At 43.0% G+C, this 19,341-nt stretch overlaps 1 protein-coding gene across 1 annotated transcript in view; it reads left to right on the top strand.

Annotated features, from left to right (window-relative positions):
• pcdh15b (protocadherin-related 15b) overlaps positions 1 to 19,341 on the top strand; it is a 225,974-nt gene that overhangs the window by 48,381 nt on the left and 158,252 nt on the right. The window contains exons 7-8 of the mRNA XM_063220981.1: positions 351 to 461; positions 1,401 to 1,571. Of these exons, the coding sequence (XP_063077051.1) occupies positions 351 to 461; positions 1,401 to 1,571 (282 nt within the window). The remainder of the gene's footprint in view (positions 1 to 350; positions 462 to 1,400; positions 1,572 to 19,341) is intronic.

Here is a 19,341-nt window from a genome sequence, read left to right as displayed (position 1 = left end):
ATCACTAAAAGTTTATAAAAACACTATTTCACCTCGCACATGCACTTTGTTCAAGCATTTTATTTGCATGTACCAGAACAAAGCATTGTACGTATGTAGGCCAATACAATTATTTTATGTATAAATGTTTGGTGATGTGATATATTGCCTAGGCTGCATTTCATACTTAAGTACTACTTAGGATTACGTACTACTTAAGAGTTTTTGGGAAACGCAGCCCTGGTAAGTGTAGAGACCAAGAATGAGCTGTGTCTGACTGAAGACACACCCTGAATTTATGATGAAATGGGAGCATATTTCTCATATCCTATCTGCTCAATGACTGTGTTCTGTTTCTTCTTCTTTCCTAGATGGCTAATAGGACATTTGATATTCCCCTGACCTTGTCTGGTTCTGTGGTACTTCGAGAGAGGCTGAATTACGAAGAGAGCACACGTTACCTTGTCATCATTCAGGCCAATGTAAGTTTTTCTAAATGTCAAAAAGTATGTTATGTCATTTACAAACCCCAACTCCGGTGAAGTTGGGACGTTTGGTAAACAGTGAATAAAATCAAAATGCTATCATTTTCAAAACATTCAATCTATTCATTAGATGGAGAATAGTGAAAAGACAACATATTAAGTGTTAAAACCGAGAAAAAATATTGTTTTGGGGGACATATGTACTCATTTCTAATTTGATAAATGCAACACGTCTCAAAAGAGTTGGGGACCATAAATGGTCCCAACTTCACCGGAGTTTGAGTTTGTATATGCATCCCGCCCCTATATATGGCATATGCCAGCTGGTTTCAGCAGAAAGAAAAAAATCTATAAAGAATTTGCATTATTATAGTGAACACAATGTCATATAAATTGTGAAATAATTTCTAAAAATGAATGACAACAGTATAGGAGGGTTCACGGTAAGGGAGTTGGTCTTTCAATCTGAGGGTTGTAGGTTCGAATCCCACCTGACCTCTCCCTACACCTGCATCCCTGGCTGAAGTGCCCTTGAGCAAGGCACCTAACCCCAAATTGCTCTAGGGACTGTAGCCAATACCCTGAAAAATGGTAAATGTAAGTCCGTCTGAATAAAACCGTCAGCTAAATGAAATGAAATGTAATGTAATGTAATATCTTTGATGTCTATTGAGTTAAGACTTATGTATTCTTATTTGCTAAAAAATAGCTTACTTATCATTTATACATGATTTCATATGGACCCTGATATCATTGATGAAACTGAAAGACAACATCACAATAAATAGGATGTACTGTGCATCGACAGTGCTTGATCTCTTTTGCTTACTTGTCATTTATACATGATTACATGTGGACCATGATATCATTGATAAAACTGAAAGACAACATCACAATAGGATGTACTGTACATTTACACCACTTGATCTCTTCCAGGACCGCGCTCCGAACCCCAGGGACAGACGCACAGCCACCACCACCCTCACAGTGGATGTTCTAGACGGGGACGACCTCGGGCCCATGTTCCTGCCCTGCAGCCTTGTGGACAACACCCACGACTGCAAGCCCCTCACCTACCACGCCGGCATCCTGGAGCTAGCTGTCCCTGTGAGTGACTCTATATACCTTAATAATGCAATGTTTGAGCTTACCTAGCCCCAGGCTCAACATGATCTCCAAAAATTCCGTGCTCCTGGACACGGATGTTAAGGACACAAAATCCGTGTCCAGGAGCACGGATTTTGCCAAAATTCCGTGCTCCTGGACACGGATTTGTTTTCCGTGCTCCTGGACACGGAATTGTTTTCCGTGATGGACACACAGAAGTGCTCTCTTTATACTCCCACAGCTCTATGTTTCCACAGTCTTTGACCTCAGTCAAATATTTTTTCTCAAAAATTTTTTTTTCTAACTGACAGGTTAGGGTTAGGGATTGTTTTGGTCTGGGCACAGCTAGTATTCTTTCATTCATTATATGAATTTGATAGCCTATCAACAAACTGGAAAAAGGTATTTCTCAAAAATGTGTCTTTAATGACAGGTTAAGGTTAGGGAATGTTTTGGTCAGGGCACAACTTAAATTTCTATAGCATTATTTTGCTTAGGATTAGCATTTGGTATGTATTTTCTAATGATAGAGTTAACACAGTGCTGTGAGTATATGGAAAACAATTCTGTGTCCAGGAGCACGTAATTTTGGCAAAATCCGTGCTCCTGGACACAGATTTTGTGTCCTTAACATCCATGTCCAGGAGCACAGAATTTTTGGAGATCAGGCTGCCAGGCCAGACTCTTGACATGATATGTGTGTATGGTTGTGTGTGTGTGTGTGTGTGTGTGTGTGTGTGTGTGTGTGTGTGTGTGTGTGTGTGTGTGTGTGTGTGTGTGTGTGTGTGTGTGTGTGTGTGTGTGTGTGTGTGTGTGTGTGTGTGTGTGTGTGTGAGAGAGAGAGAGAGAGTGTGTACTCTGTATATTTCCTGTGCACTTTGTATTTGCTAGTGATGCTGGCTATGATTATGTCCTCTTTTGAAAGTCGCTTTGGTTATAAAGGGTCCGGCAAATGCAATGTAATGTAATGTAATATGCACTGCTACGTTTGTCAGTTGTAACCATCTTGGAGGTCCGTCGGTCGTTTTGTCTGTCCATCAGAGGCCAGTTGCCTATGTGGAGGATTAATGTTAGTCACGTCTAGTGACTTGTCTCTCCTGTATGTCAGATGGTCTTTTGGTAAAGTGCTTACCTCTTTTGGAGGATTTGCACATCATGCAAATAGTTAGTAATCTTGTTTGGATAAACAATTTCCCTTTGTACGCCCTTGCCTCGAAGCCAAGTGTTGGAGATGCAAGAAGGAGATACAAGAAGGTGGAGGGGAGTGGAGTTTGTTCCTGTTGTGCTTTCATCTAATTTCAAAATAGTTTGTGAGTCCAAAAGTAGTTCAGAGTAAATAACAGGGAGTCTGCTGCGACTAAATAGGAAAAGGGGAGTAGAAATAATGTCTCTGACTTCATATAGTTTCAATCTTTGGCCCGGTGTGGTACACTCCTAAAATAGATCAAGCTAAAGTAGAGGAGACTGTACACAGGGGCAAAATAACTCATGTTGTTGTACTATAAGAAAGTGGCAGTGCAGTCTATAAAACAAAATGGACAGTGATATTTTGGCTGTTTTTTTCCCCTTAGTGTTCATAGCCTGCTTTGCACAATTTTCTAGGGCAGTCGTGGTCTGATGATTTGGGAGTTGGTCTTGTGGTCAGAACATTGCAAGTTTGAATCCCATTCCAGCAGGAGGAATCTGTGTGCTCTCCAGTAAACATTTTTGGTAACACTTTACTTGAACAGTTAAAATAGTGTCGTGAACAAGTCATAAACATAATACCAATGTCATAAATGTTTTGACCATGAAAAGTTGACATTGTTAGGCCTGTCTTTGTCATAACCAAATTTTACTTAAAGACAAAGTCATGTTTATGACATTGACATAATGATTATGACACATGCATGACTGCATAATGACAATGTTATGACACTGTTATGTCATACGTAAGATGCCGGTGTCAAGTAAAGTGTTTCATAAACTTTTCATAGCTGGTGCCCTTGAGCAAGACACTTAACCCCACATTGCTCCAGGGACTGTAACTGTAGATAACTGTTAGGCCAGTTTCATATCGGAGCGTGGCGTGGTGGCGGCAGCGAGAAGACGGCTGTCTTTCTGATGAGTCTTGGCCGATGTGTTCTACCCTTTCACACTGACAGCGTCGGCATGCACACAGTGGTGTAGTCTACTTTTTTATGGTGGGTATACTGTATATTTCAGCATTTTTTGAAGTGGGTATACTGTATATATTTGTGCTATTCTAAATAATGGATCAATCAATTTTAAGTGGGTATACTGAATCCCCTAAAATTTAGAAGTGGGTATACTCCGTATACCTGCGTTCTACGTAGACTACACCACTGCTGGTGCCCTTGACAGAGACACATAACCCCTAGGGCTGTAACGATACACTCAACTCACGATTCGATTCGTGTAACAATTTTTGACCTACGGTTCGATAAACCCCTTGATTTCTGAATAGTGTCTCATTTGAAGCTTGGAAGCACTATCACATCGAATCATATGGTTGTTTTCTGGACTGATGGATCACAAAACTTTGAAAGGTCATATCACGATACTGCCTCCTTACGTCACGATACAGTATCAGGATTCAGAGTATCTCGATTTCTCGGTTCGATCCAATATTGTTACAGCCCTAATAACCCCACATTGCTCCAGGGACTATAACTGTAGATAACTGTTAGGCCAGTTTCATATCGGAGCGTGGCGTGGCGGCACCGAGAAGACGTCTCGGCTGTCTTTCTGACGAGTCTCGGCCGATGTGTTCTACTCAGCTTTTCACACTGACTGCTTTGGGATGCACGTCCAGTCCTGTTCAAAATCCCCCCCCCTGTCCCACCTTGCCACTTTGCCATTCATTTCAACGGGACACCGCCGGCCGCCACTGTCAAAGTTGTTTTTTCAAAATGCAGCACTGCACTGAGCCGTCTCCCGTGCCGCTACTGCCGGACCACCGCTGTGTGGGTGTGGAAGCACAGATCTGTTTCCATGTATTTTCGCCGCTGCTGGTAAACATCGATTCAGTCCCTGCCGTGGTTGCCCGTCCTGGCGTGAAAATGCCGTTAGCCATGTTGCATAATGTGTAATGTAATGTCTTTCCTTATGGCTGCCCAAGAAAGGCGTTGTCTGTGGCCAGTGTCGGAGCACTGTGCCTCTTCCTCCTGCTCCCTGCACCACTGAGTCAGAGATTGTTTAAGTATAGAGATATGCCAACATAATAGGTTTCTATGGGCACCTAACATGACCAGGTTCCGGTCTGCCAAAAGGGGAGTGTCATAATGCTCCTAGCATTGAATAGAACAGTCCTCAGGTCTGCCTAGGTCTGCCTAAAGGGGGATTTCCCCCCCAATAATAGAACCCGGAAAAAATGGGCCAATGGAACCTCTCTCTCTCTACTCTCTCTGACTGAGTGGAGGCTCATATGTTCTAGTACAGACAGGCAGATCATTGTTTTCATTGATCGTGTCATTGTTGTACCTTACCCTGGATGAATTCCCTCTGCAAAACTCTAGCCCAGAGTGGTTTAAAATACAAGCATATTGATGGTGACCCTAATGGGAGGAGAAACTTGCCAATTACAAGAAGCTAGAGGACTAATTGCGCTGGCGGAGGATTTTGGCAGCAGACTTAGTAATGGAGAGAAACTCTGTAAGATGCAAAGACTGAGTGTTTTTCTGGAGGCAATGATATGGCCCCCAGGGCTACAATTGCAGCTTGCATGTTTTATTGATACTCTCTCAATGGTCTGGAGAATTTCAACAACAAAAACGCACAGGAAAGGGGGAGAAGGAAAGAGTTGGTCCCTGTGTGCGATGTAACAACTGAAATATTCATTTTCCCAGGGAAAAACAATTGCTCATTCTCCTAACGCAAATGTTGTGAATGGCATTCACTGCCTCTTTTCTCTCATGTACAAATCATATGTTCTCAGGCCAACAGAGAACATTATTGTATGTGTTCCTTCAGACAGATATTGATGTTGCATTTTTAATCAGCTGTCTGATATAGCAGTAGTGATTATTCAGTTGCAACCATTCTGATTTAGAGTGTGAAAGTCCATAATCGGAAATAAAGACGCTGTCAGGTAGCAGGGAGCTTATTGGCTTTGAATTCAAGAAAGGGGGAATTCTTTCTCTAAAAATGAAAATTCCTTCTTGACTTGACTTCATGCCTTTGCCATGTGCAGGAATTCACACAAGGCTTTAGATTTAGATTTAGAATGAACTTTATTGTCTCTACAGGAGATACATTGTATGTGGACATGAGAAGGTGTGATTTACAATGGACAGACAAAAATTAGACAAGACTTGGGTACCACAGAGGGAACACACAGGAAACATACAGTATATGCTACACAAGGAAAGAAAACATGTGAACATAAATGGATACACATAGTCTAGTTTGCCAATAGCCATAGCCTCACAGCATACTTGTACGAAATTCCGAATTGAATGAATTGAAATTCACAGTAATTCCATAATATGAACACTAGGTGGTGGTGTTCTATGTACTCTCAATGGCTGGTGTAGATTAAATTCAAAGAAATTCAAGGTAATGCCACCACCTAGTGTTCGTATTATGGCATTACTTTGAATTTCAATTCATTCAATTCGGAATTTCGTACAAGCCTGACCCACAGCAGACAGTCATTTTATAGTGCACACCACCCTCCCACTTGAACCTTATGACAAACACCTGGTGGTGTGCATTAGGTGTTATCGTTTGTTGTTCTTCTGGTGCTTTTGCATAGCCACTTTTGATGTACAGCTTATGTAATAGTTTTCTTCATTTCAGAGGGCTTGCAATTCATAGGTGAATTTGTACACCACTTCCTCATAACAAATGATGAAATGTGTTTGAAAATCTTCTACTTGAGCTCCCTTGAGGCTAACTACTGTAACACATCTCGTTTAACTGTGGTTGTGTGTTCCCAAAGCAATTTGACATCGTTGACTGCCCTGTTTTGAACAGCAGGCCATGGCAACCATATATACTATATTGTATTTTCGGATGCACATCAAATAATGAATACCGTATCAAAGTGATGGATTCCCTTAGTGCAGTCACTCACTCCTGTGTGCGTTTGGTTGAAGTGACTACAAAGGCGGTAAATTACAGGATAGCAAACACAAGAGATCACATTTGTGACTGGATTTCAAACCCAGAGTCGTGTGTGTGTGTGTGTGTGTGTGTGTGTGTGTGTGTGTGTGTGCGTGCGTGCGTGCGTGCGTGCGTGCGTGCGTGCGTGCTTGCGTGCGTGCCTGCGCGCGTGCCTGCGTGCATCATGAGTGTCTACTCATATTTATATACATTTTTTATGCAGTGGTCACAGTGTACTGTACATTGTGTCAAGTGTACATCGAAAGACAATGAGTCAATATGTACATAAAGTGGATGAAGTACTGTACACATATGGCTGATCACTGATTAGTCATGCCACCAAAGAGCCGCCACTATGGGTGTTAGAGCAAGCATAGCTTTGTCCATGGTAGCTATCTTTGATTGCTTATGTTTGATCCGTTTGGGGTCACAGTCCCTATTTTGTTTTTCACACTGATGGGGTTCTGAACATGCATATGCATTTTTTGCTTCACATTTGATATCACTTTTTAGTGGTCCTCCTTTGCACACGCATCCAGATATTGTCTGCTGGTGTCATTTGTAATATAACATTTTGTAAGTGTTTAAAACACATTTACATAAAGTTGCTGCCATATTTTGTGCAACTTATGACCTACCTTTGTAAAAATTAAAAGCTGGATTTGCAACAAAAATGGCACTTTCAGACAACTGATCACATTCCCTCTGAATCAAAGCTGTAATTGACATGTTGGAGAGAAGACGGGTAGTCCTGCTCGATGGGTAGTCCTGTGTCAATCCACTCCTCCTGGTCTCGCTCGCCTTCATAATTCCCTCAGATGGGCATAACAAGCCAGGACTCCGTCACTCCGATATTGATTTCGCTGAGGGTGATAAATGCTTTTCTTGGGTATTACCTACTACACAATCCCTGCCTGCTATCCCTCTGCGCTCCCTCCCCAACACCCTTATTCCCACCCCAACCAACGCCCCTCTCCCCAACCCATGCCCTCCCCTCCCCTCCCCTCGTCCCATCCATCCGTATCAAGGGAGGGAGCGTTGTGTTGTGGCAAGGTTTCGCAAATCGGATAATTCACAGGTAATTGGTTTTACACTCAGAGCCACTGCTCTCCTTCCTCCATTTTTTTTCCCTCTCTCTACCTCTCCTCTCTCTAGCCCCCCCCCCCCCCCCCCCCCCCCCCCCCCCCCCCCCCACCCCCCCCCGCCCACCTCTCTCTCTCTCTCTCACTCACTCTCAAAAAAGTATTGCTAATTCCTGTCAGAGATAGGTCATCACACCACATGGAGTAATAAAAAGAAACTCAGAAATCGGCAGAGTGTGGAAAGGTGGAGGCGGATGAAAAAGCATATTTTTTACCCTTTGTCACCTCCTTGAGACATTTCCTGTGTTTTCATGCTGCACCCGCACGAAACTATTCTGGTCTTCATGGGTAATTGGACATTTACAGCATGCGTGTCTGCCTGCCTTTCCAGTCTGTCTGTTCCCTCAGTTATGGTATTGCCTTGTAATTTCATCAGTCACAAACAGCCAGTTAGTATGCCTTGATATCTTTGACTTGACTCGGCTCAGACTTGGCTAGCACGAAAGCTGTCAACAGTGCATATTCTTGATTTATACATTTTTGTTGGATGGTTGCTATCTCTAGTCATGTGACAAATAAACATTCTTGTGTCCCTGTAAGTGTTTTCTCTTGACTTTACTTATCCAAACGTTTAACTCCATACGTTTGTGAAAAGGCAGCCCTCCCTTTTCACAAACGCCACTGAGCAGCACGCTACAATGTAGCTTGCTAACGTCACACGCTCACAGGCGCATACATGGACACCTGCACACACCTCCATACACCAGCGCGCACACGCGAATCTGAGACTTTCACTCGCGGAGCCGGCAACCGCATTTGAGAGCTCAATGTTACACCAACACTCCAAAAACTTTTTGTACTTACCTGAGTGACCAGCCATCGCAGCGTTCGGTGAGGTACCCGCCGATATCGCTCCATAATCCCAAACCGCTCCAGTTTCCACACATTGCACACACAAACACAAACGCACACACTTCCTGGTCCGACAACTTTTCCTCCCCTGGGAAACACGAACTATGGGTAGGGGGATAGTTAAAGCCCAGTCCGCCAATCAGAGACTTGAATTACCTGGCGGGGTGAAATGAAATGTTTGATGTATTTGGAATGCTATTTTTACCGGTAATGTTGTTGTTTTGAGAAATGTGTTTAATTGAATGTATGCATACAGTAATGTGTTTAATGTCAATTGTTTAGGAATGTAGTTTAACAGTGAATATGAAGTAGTGCATTGTTTTAGCTGTATCCTTTTTCTTGCATAGTGGTCTCAACCAATCAGTCAATGATGTAGTCCAATGATTATGCAATTTGCCAATTATGTTTGTTTGTATAAAAACCCCACTTTTTGCTCAGTCTGTTGTTGGAGGCTAGGAGAAAGGTTGATGCCTGAGACTGTCGCTGTGCAAAAGGTATTGTGCTCTCTGCGCTTAGGTTTATTTGTTAGTTTATTATTTTGAACAACCATCGTGTTGATTTTTGTTTATGTTTTGAAAAGTCTTTTTTTTTGTTACTGCACCTTTTGGTTAGAGCACTGTAAATAAATCTACACCGCTTCATTTGCACTGGACATCGTTGTTGATCGCTTTCATTCCGTTTGGTGGCCATCCTGCATTGAAACCCGAGCCAGAGGGCTCACCAATTTCACATTTGGTGTCAGAAGTGGGATGGCTACCGTGAGGCCATCGGAAGCGTACCCATGGTGTGTGAGCCGTAATTCCATGTGAGGGACCCCCAGGATTGGTGACCCTGGTGTGAGGGACCCCAGTGATGGGTGAAGCATTGATGACAGGGCACACTGGATGGGAGAAGCATGATGGGCAGTTAGTTGCGTGAGGGACACCATGAGTGTGTGAAGCGCACGGGTGCGCTTCCCGAAGGGGAAGGCAGTGTGATGGAGTGACCATCACTAGGGTTGTGGGTGTGTTCTGACTAACATGCCAATGAGCCTGGCTCTTTGGTGTAGCGGTCAAAGCCCCGGTTTACTACCCCAGAAGGTCTGGGTTCGAGTCCCAGCTGGGCAACTCTACTCCCCTTCGCTACAACGTTCATGCATTTTTGAGTAAGACACGACTTCACGACTTCTCACAAGATCCAGATAAGTTTCAATTGATGGGAGACAGAGACATATACACATATTTTCGTTGATGCATATTTATATCCCCGAAACGCGGAGCGTCGGGGATGTAATGGTTTTGCGTGCGCCGCCGCCGCGTCCGCCGCCGCCGCCGCCGCCGCGTCCGCGTCCGCCGCCGCGTAAGGTCTTTCGTGTTAACGCGATAACTTTTGAACGGATGTTTGGATTTGTCCCAGATTTTTTGGGTGAATGCTCTAGGGCAGGTTCATGAACTGATTCGAGTTTGGAGGTCAACACTTTCAAGATGGCTGAATTCAAGATGGCCGAATTTTTGTTTGGTCCATAACTTCTGACCGGGTGGATGGATTTGTCCCAGATTTGGTGTGTGAATGCTCTAGGGTAGGTTCATGAACTGCTTCGAGATGGGAGGTCAACACTTTCAAGATGGCTGAATTCAAGATGGCCGAATTTTTGTTTGGTCCATAACTTCTGACCGGGTGGATGGATTTGTCCCAGATTTGGTGTGTGAATGCTCTAGGGTAGGTTCATGAACTGATTCGAGTTTGGAGGTCAACACTTTCAAGATGGCTGAATTCAAGATGGCCGAATTATTCTTTGGCCCATAACTACTGACCGGGTGGATGGATTTGTCCCAGATTTTGTGTGTGAATGCTCTAGGGTAGGTTCATGAACTGATTCGAGTTTGGAAGACAACACTTTCAAAATGGCGGAATTTTCATTTGACCCATAACTTCTGACTGGGTGGATTGATTTGCCCGGTAACACCTTATTTTAATGGTTCACCATTTCAGTGAATCTACCATATTAGGTACAGTGTAATAACCAATGTAACAATATTTAATACCATGTAATACTAGTGTAATACCAGTGTAACAATATGCAATATCAGGTACAGTGTAATAACGAGTGTAACAGAATGCAATACCATGTAATATAGTGTAATACCAGTGTAACAATATGCAATACCATGTAATACCACTTACGCACAAACACATGATGTAAGTAAAAAAATTACATGGTATTAAATATTGTTACACTGGTTATTACACTGTACCTAATGTGGTATATCCACTGAACCATTAAAACAGTATTACCATTTGCCCCATTTTTTGCTTCATTTTCACAATAGTCGTTTGGTTTTAAGCCTATGCACGTCATGTCACGTCTGTATGTATCATATACGTTTACGAAATGGTGGACGGGAGTGGTAGGAATGATGGGGGACTGGAAGCGTCGCGTTTCGGGGATATACCTTAAGCAGTCGAAGGCGACTGCACAGGCAGTCTAGTTTAATCATGAGGCCTAATGCACAATGGCGTGCTAAGGCGACCTTCTGTACTGCCCATTAGTGATGGAAACTGAAAGATTCGGCCCCAGTTGAGCCATGACTCCATCTGGCTATATTTTGCATGGCTGGATTGGCAATAGGGCAGACAAGGCATTTGCCCGGTGGACTGTTGATGATTTTGGCCTGTTCCTCCTCTCAATACTGTGGAATCAGTCCTCATGTCATACTACAGCTGAGCTCTCCGAGTCAGATTTAAATATCAATTTTGGCTGTTGAGGTCAAAATAGCTCATAAAAGATGACTAAAACTGTTGTGACGAGCTTCGTTGTCTCTCTCAATGCCTGGCGGACTGGTCTTGACTGAAAGTGCCCGGCCTGCTTTTTCATCCAAGTTCAGCCCTGCTATCTTACTGTTGTAATGCCACGCTTCGTATATGTGATACTAAGTGATTTCTCAGCACTTGCTAACAGCTAATTTTGGCGCAAAACAAAGTGTTATGTATATTCTCTTTCCACATTTAAATTGTTGTTTTTGTGGAGGCACTATGATGATTATGTAATTCAATGCTGTAGTACTTCAGCATCAGGAGTTAAATGAGGCAGTAGCATACTGAATATGACCCATACATTAAGACTCTTCCTTGTGCATTTTCCTTGTCTTCGCATTTGTTTGTTTTGGTCTGTCATGGTTTGCTGGTCTCTCTCTCTCTCTCTCTCTCTCTCTCTCTCTCTCTCTCTCTCTCTCTCTCTCTCTCTCTCTCTCTCTACCTCCCTTTCTCTCTCTCTCTCTCTGTCTTCCTTTCTCTTTCTTTCTGACTCTCTTTGTCTCTTTCACTCTCTGTTCTCTCTCTCTCTCTCTCTCTCTCTATCTCTCTCTCTCTCTCTCTCTCTCTCTCTCTCTCTCTCTCTCTCTCTCTCTCTCTCTCTAGTCTGACCTCATGAATTCCAGCATCATTAATCCTCCATCTGGACACAAATGATAAAGTTGACCTTTCAGAGGCATTGGCAGGGGGAAAGTGGGATTGAGTGAATGAGTGACTGGCTGAGTGAGATAAATTGTTCAGTGAAAAAAAAATGAGTTTGCCAATAAATTAGTGAGCGAATGGCAGGCAATGACTAAATGAACTAGTGAATGTATGCAGAAATAAATGAATGAATGAATGAATGAATGAATGAATGAATGAATGAATGAATGAATGAATGAATGCAATGAATGCAATGAATTAATGAATGAAATTGTTGTTGAAAGAGTAAAAAGCAAATGGATGAATGAATGAGTAAATCATGAAATGGATGCACTGAGGAAGAAAAGCAATGAATGAAAAGCAGTGAATGAAGGATTGAAAAATGTAAGTGGCATTGTCAAGTCTTGGGCGCAGAAACTCCACTTCACAGAAAGGCACATAGTAGACGATGCTAATGTCAATACTGCACTGACACACTCTGCCTCCTAGCCTTTATTATGTCAGCCCAAACACGTCGTCAGCACTAACAGCCTCCTCGCCAAACAATCGATGTGAAAGATGTGCCTATAAGATAACAGAGAACTCTGTGTGAGTGTGTTGAAGAGAGAGGAAGAGTGTAAGTGTGCCATTTGTAAGTGCTTGCAGGCAAGTGTATGTGTGTGTGTGTGTCTGTCCCTTGCAGCCTAACCGCACGAATACACCGGCCGCGACCTGAGCGAAGCGAGCGATGGAAGTAATTGACTTTGCATTGAGTTGCGCGACCAAAAGCGATTCGGGCGACTAGAGGCGATTCGCCCAACAGTTTGTAGTTGAACTCCTGGGAATATTTTGCAAATTAGCTATGACGACAGCCCCCACAGCCAATTGGAATGTTGGAATGCTTGCATTCTGCTTTTAACAGACATACTCTTGTCGCGTCAATATTGCTCTTTCTGCACAGAAACGATTCGCTGTCGCCTGAATCACGTCGTGTAAGTTACTACTACGAACAGCAAGTCTTGCCATATTCCCTGCATTGCATCGCATTGCATTTGCTGTGCGCCCACTACTAGGAACTAACATTCGCAACGCTGAGCAGTAGCCTACTGAGAAGCTAAAACAGCTAATTTTGCTAATGAGGAAGGCGGCCCAAGGACACAGCGGAGATCGCCTGACTCTCCCATCTGTATGGCTCTGGTCTAGTGTAATGGTTTGGACCAATCATGTGTGTCTAGTGTAATGGTTTGGACCAATCATGTGTAGCCTCTTTTGCAATTGGTTAATTGCTTTGTACTGGGTAGATTGAGGCCCAGCCCACTGAGGTGAGTGGGCACAAAAAGAGTCAGCTGTGTGACTAGCGAGGTCCTTGACTGTCAGTGTCTGCTGCGGTTGAGAGAAAGCACATGTGAGTGAAATTTAGGCTGCTGTGCTAGTGAAGTTTGGTTTTGATTTTTGATTTTGGATCTTATGTTGCCAGTGATTTGTCTGCAGTTAAGTTGATTTTGCCCTCGTGCACATTTCATTTGATTATATGTAAAATAAAAAGGCGCCTATTTTGATAAAAACACTCATCGTTGTGAAGCCGTGTCTCTCCTCTGGCACTTCATCCACAAAGAACAAGAAGTGGCTACCAGCTACTTCACATGGCGTCCTTGGCGTCCTTGGTTGCTAGGCAACACATACAGTATATGTAGTACATTACACACAACCCACATAACTTGAGGACATTGCCTTCATGGAGTGATTGCACTCATACAGTCTTAACCCTATTCAGACTGGGCTTTTTTGGCATTCCTGGGCCTGGGGGGGGGCTCTTTTGACCCCCCCCCTCATAACTCATGAACGGAATACCGTATGACTACGAAACTTGATCTACATATGGACATCTATGAATGACATCATTTTTGTGTAATTATCTGGTATTATGACATCATTATGACATCATTATCTTATTATGCCCAAAATCTCGCCATAATGGATTTTCCAACAAATTTAGGTAATGCACTTAAATGTTAATGATTTTGTGCTTCAAACCACTTACATGCTCACAAAGTTGTCTGAAGCTAATGGAAATAACAAAAAAATATGAAAATATATGGCGTCATAGATATGGTAAAGTGATTTTTGGTCAGACATACCTGTCAGAAAACCGTTGCCATGGCAACGGCAAAAATGATAAACCTAATCTTTCGGTACCAAACTGTAGCCAACTGTAGCCAACTAAATGTTAAGAAAAGTCACAAAGTTTTGTAGTCATAGCTTAAGTCATTAAGGAATTATACGACATCAAAGTTGGTGCGGGCACTTTTACCCCCCCCCCCTCCCCCCAGTCTGGATAGGGTTAAGACTACAGATTTAACAGAATAATTGATAGATGTACTGTATATAGGAATGTTCAAGTCTGTTGTGGCTAAAGAAGGGAACTGTGAAACACCTACAGAAACGCCCATTTTTGGAGTTTTGTGTAAAAGGATCATTCATTTGACTTTTTTTTCATTCTCTTTTGTGTTTTTTCATTGCAAGACAAACAAATATAAGATATTAATAACAAAGCATTTGTAATTGCAATCATTTTCTGGAAGAAAATTTAGTATTATCTGACAGAATTGAAGAGGTGCCAATACTTTTGGCCAGTACTGTAAGGTAAGATAAGATACCAGTAAGATAAGTTATAGATGAAACAGAAAAATTGTCTTTGGCGTCTGAAGGCTTGTGTCTGAATCCTGTGATGCACACCAATCACATATGGTGGCCAGGGAAGCCAACAAGAGGGGACAAAGGGGTTATCTGTCCAGGGCCCAGGGAAATGGGAGCCCAGAATTGGTCTCTCATTACATTGCATATATCGGGCGAAGGGCCCTTTCAGATGATTTTGTCTCTGGCCCAGCCATAGCTGTCAGCGGCCCTGATGGTGGCCAACTTATTAGCCAACTTGTCATTTTAACCAGATTGTCCGAGCTAATGGCTCTCCTACTGTCTACTGCTATTTGATCAGTGAAAGTCTTTCCTTGACCTTTGAACTGACCTCATGCCAAGCAATCAGAACAAACCTCCTGTTGGCCATCTGAGATAAGCAGTCAGTAAAAAGCCTGCCAGGGTGACAAAGAAGATACAACCACCAGCACAACAGATTGTGTACGTGTGCGTGCGTGTGCGCATGCGTTTGTGCGTGTGCATATGTGTGTCTGTCTGTGTCTGTGTGTGTACGAGGTCGTACCTGTGTGGCTTTGCATTTCTGCTTACATCCCCCTCTCTCTCTCTCTCTCTCTCTCTCTCTCTCTCTCTCTCTCTCTCTCTCTCTCTCTCTCTGTCTCTATCTGACTCCTCGGTTGCTGGCATTGTGCGTATGCAGATAATTCACCTGAGATAGTTCTCAGATAGTCCACCTACTTCTTGACAAGGTGCATTTCTACTGACAGTGCAGCGTCCTACTGTCAGGCATCTGGGCTTGGCCTTTTCTGAAAGATGGCTCCCAATGCACCAAACACTAGCTCGATAGAACAATGTACCAACAAACAATAAACAATAAAAGTCATCAGTATTGAACTGTTTTCTTTTGACTTTGAGAAGCATTTTTGTTTTGAAATGAAAAAGAAAGACCTGCTATATACTTGTAGCCTGGTCCTGACCATCCCATAATACTACCATTTCCATTTCGTATTCATGGTCTGGACTTTGTTTGATCTGACGCGATTGCAGGAAGCTGGAAGGGCATTTTCGGAAAAAATCAGGATTTAACTTATAAGTTGTTGAACAAACATGTCTGACGTCTATCTATGGCGATGTAGGACCATTTAACAGACATGTCTGACAGAACATCCTACCGTAGGATAAAATTACAATGTAGGACCGTTTGTCAGAACACCGGCGAAAATCCTACCGGTCAACATCGCACAGAGGACAGGTACCAGACGTAGAGCGGAGCCAAGTTTCTTGGCGGAAGTACGTAGGATGGCGCGCTAGGCTAATAAACTTGTGCTTCAGTCCAGACCGTAATGTCAGAGCCCTTTAGTATTAGCCTGATTATCATCGACTATCAAATCTCTTCGAGACGTGGTCTGACCAAGAGCATAACAGTTAACGTTTCCCAAACGACATGGTTGACCCGCCTCCCTAGGTTTGATACTGTTTGACTGGTGTCCGATAAAGTCGGTGGAGTTCTCAATTTTTCGGAAGATCAAAAACTTTATTTACATTGCTATTGGCCAGTCTAGAAGCAACCCAGAAGGTGTTGTGTCACTAGGAGGGCATGGCCTGGCTACTTTCGTATGTAACTGAATTATAATGATTGCAGATATCATATTGACGTGTGAACCCTCCATAGATGTTCTTCTACTATATGGCTATCACAAACACCTTTGCAGTGTATTGAATTGATACAGTTGAACAGCTAGCTCCTCTGACGTGCTGAAAGTCGGATGGTGGATTTGTGCTGATGGGCTTGTAGTCCACTATCACTCTTTGTATGATGCTGACACTTCTGGGAGAAGGTGCTAACACAATGAGGTATACAATTACACAACATACATAACAGTGAACTGCATTCATCCTGTATTTCTATGCATCATGTTTGCTTCATAGAGACCTCTCTCTTCCTCTCCCTCTCTCTCTCTGCCACTCAATCTATTTGTGTGTGTGTGTGTGTGTGCGTGTGTGTGTGTGTGTGTGTGTGTGTGTGTGTGTGTGTGTGTGTGTGTGTGTGTGTGTGTGTGTGTGTGTGTGTGTGTGTGTGTGTGTGTGTGTGTGTGTGTGTGTGTGTGTGTGTGTGTGTGTGTGTGTGTGTGTGTGTGTATGCGTGTGTGTGCTTGCGTGCTTGCAAGCATGACACATCTCTGTCCATGCATGTGTGCATGTTCAAATATACAGTGTGGATTGCATGGCTAGTGCTTGTATCCTCTTCATATACAGTATCATCTCTTGGGTCTGATGAAGAGAGTGAATGAAACGAAGGACAGCCGAATTTGAGCTAATAAACAAAGAATAAATCTGAAGAGTGCTGTCCTTCGTTTCATTCATTCAATTAAGTTTTTTTGTGGGATTCAGCATCCAGTTAAGAACTGTTAAAATTAGCCTATTTAGGCGATAGTGTGAGCGCGTCTTCTCCACCTTCTGATGAAGAGAGAACAGAGGGACTGCAGTCATTATCCATCATCACACCTGCCTTCCTCTGACACCATGGTCATTAATTAGGCCTATACAGTAAAATACACCCAATGACGTACCTCTCTTTGTCACTCTCTTCTCTCCTCCTGTGTCATTCATTCATTCATTCATTCATTCATTCATTCATTCTTTCTTTCTTTCTTTCTTTCTTTCTTTCTTTCTTTCTTTCTTTCTTTCTTTCTTTCTTTCTTTCTTTCTGTTAGCCTAGTAAGCCAGTGCCACCCGCTGGACGCCTCGCATCGTTGGAGTGGTCTGCCAGGCTTGCCAAGAATCTGGCAAACCAATCAAAACGCAGAGATTTGTTTTGAATCAAAGCGAGTGGGGTTTTGGGGGAGTGACGACGAAGCTCGCAACGTTGGGAAAGCACATGAACAAGAAAGATAGCGCTGATTGGTCAGAGCGCCGGCCTATAGGCACAGGCACGGTTTGAAACAGATTGTTCTGATCAACAATCTTCGGCTGTACTATTCATCGGGGCCAGACTAAATTACACATCCAATCTCGCATTTAGGCTGGTTTATCAGGCTATCTTTATGTATCTCTCTCTCTCTCTCTCTCTCTCTCTCTCTCTCTCTCTCTCTCTCTCTCTCTCTCTCTCTCTCTCTCTTTCTCTCTCTCTCTCTCTCTCTCTCTCTCTCTCTCTCTCTCTCTCTCTCTCTCTCTCTCTCTCTCTCTCTCTTTCTGTCACACACAAACACTTTTTCTGTTTCATTCCATTGATGGTGAGGTCTGTTTTCACTCTTGGACACTTACTCTGACTCTTTTGCTTTTTACTGTATGACTCTGCAAGTTTTTCTTTCTTTCTTTCTTTCTTTCTTTCTTTCTTTCTTTCTTTCTTTCTTTCTTTCTTTCTTTCTTTCTTTCTTTCTTTCTTTCTTTCTTTCTTTCTTTCTTTCTTTCTTTCTTTCATTCTTTTTACTTGTTATCTTTGTCTCTCCATATCACCACATCATCCTCTATCTTAACCTCACTTATCTTACCCTCCCCCCGATTCTCTCTATCTCTTTCTCTCCTCCTCTCTCTCTCTCTCTCTCTCTCTCTCTCTCTCTCTCTCTCTCTCTCTCTCTCTCTCTCTCTCTCTCTCTCTCTCTCTCTCTCTCTCTCTCTCTCTTTCTCTCTCTCCCGCTCTCTTCCAATCACTCTTTCACCTTGACTGAGTGCCTCCACCACCTTCTCAGCATCCCCGCCTCGTACATATTCATCAAGTTGTCTGCTGGCACAGAGAAATCACCCCCCCTGTGACATGTCGAGTTTTCTCCCTCTCTTCCAAAACTGACGGCTAAATTTAGCCAGCCGTTCCCACCGCACCAACGCAATGTATGCTGCCGTCATCACAACCCAGTGCTACTGAACAGGGAGGAAGAGACACACAGGCGACACTGAGGCAGAACCGTCTGTCTGTCTGTCTGTCTGTCTGTCTGTCTGTCTGTCTGTCTGTCTGTCTGTCTGTCTGTCTGTCTGGCTGGCTGGCTGTCTGGCTGTCTGTCTGTCTGTCTGGCTGTCATTAGAACTCAGTTCTGCCGAATAGCTAGGCAGGGACACAGAGGCAATATTTGAAGAGCTCTTTTCCAAAATTAGATATATCCATTTAATTGATTGTTGGGAAATTTACATTTTTTTATTGAGCATTCCATTGAATTGCATTGCAAAATGCATTTTATAGAGGTTTAAAAAGTATGTTCTCAAAATATTTGAATGGCAAGAATTCACACATAGATGATAGGACTTCTGAACAGTCATTTCCAATAATAAAATGTTAAAAAGTCAAAAATGGTGGATATAGCGTTTTGGAAAAGAGCTCTTCATTTCATAAACGCTGTTGTAACTCATCACAGGTGACCTGTGTATGAGTATGCATTTGCAGTACACTCTCAGAAATAAAGTACGGAAAAGAAAAAAAAGGTACGAAAGCTCTTCGCTGGGGCAGTGCTCAAGGGGGACTCCTTGTACCTTATGAATGGTTACAAATAAGTACCCCTTCTGTTCATACCATTTAGTGACAAACAGTTACACCTTTTTGTTACAAATGGCCCATCGAGATGGTACAAGTTTGTCCTTGTTAGGGGTACTGCCCCACCGACGATGTCATTGTACCT

Source organism: Engraulis encrasicolus, chromosome 17, assembly GCF_034702125.1.
Source record: "Engraulis encrasicolus isolate BLACKSEA-1 chromosome 17, IST_EnEncr_1.0, whole genome shotgun sequence".
NCBI classification, from domain to species: domain Eukaryota; kingdom Metazoa; phylum Chordata; class Actinopteri; order Clupeiformes; family Engraulidae; genus Engraulis; species Engraulis encrasicolus.
This window is presented reverse-complemented; position numbering and strand designations above follow the sequence as displayed.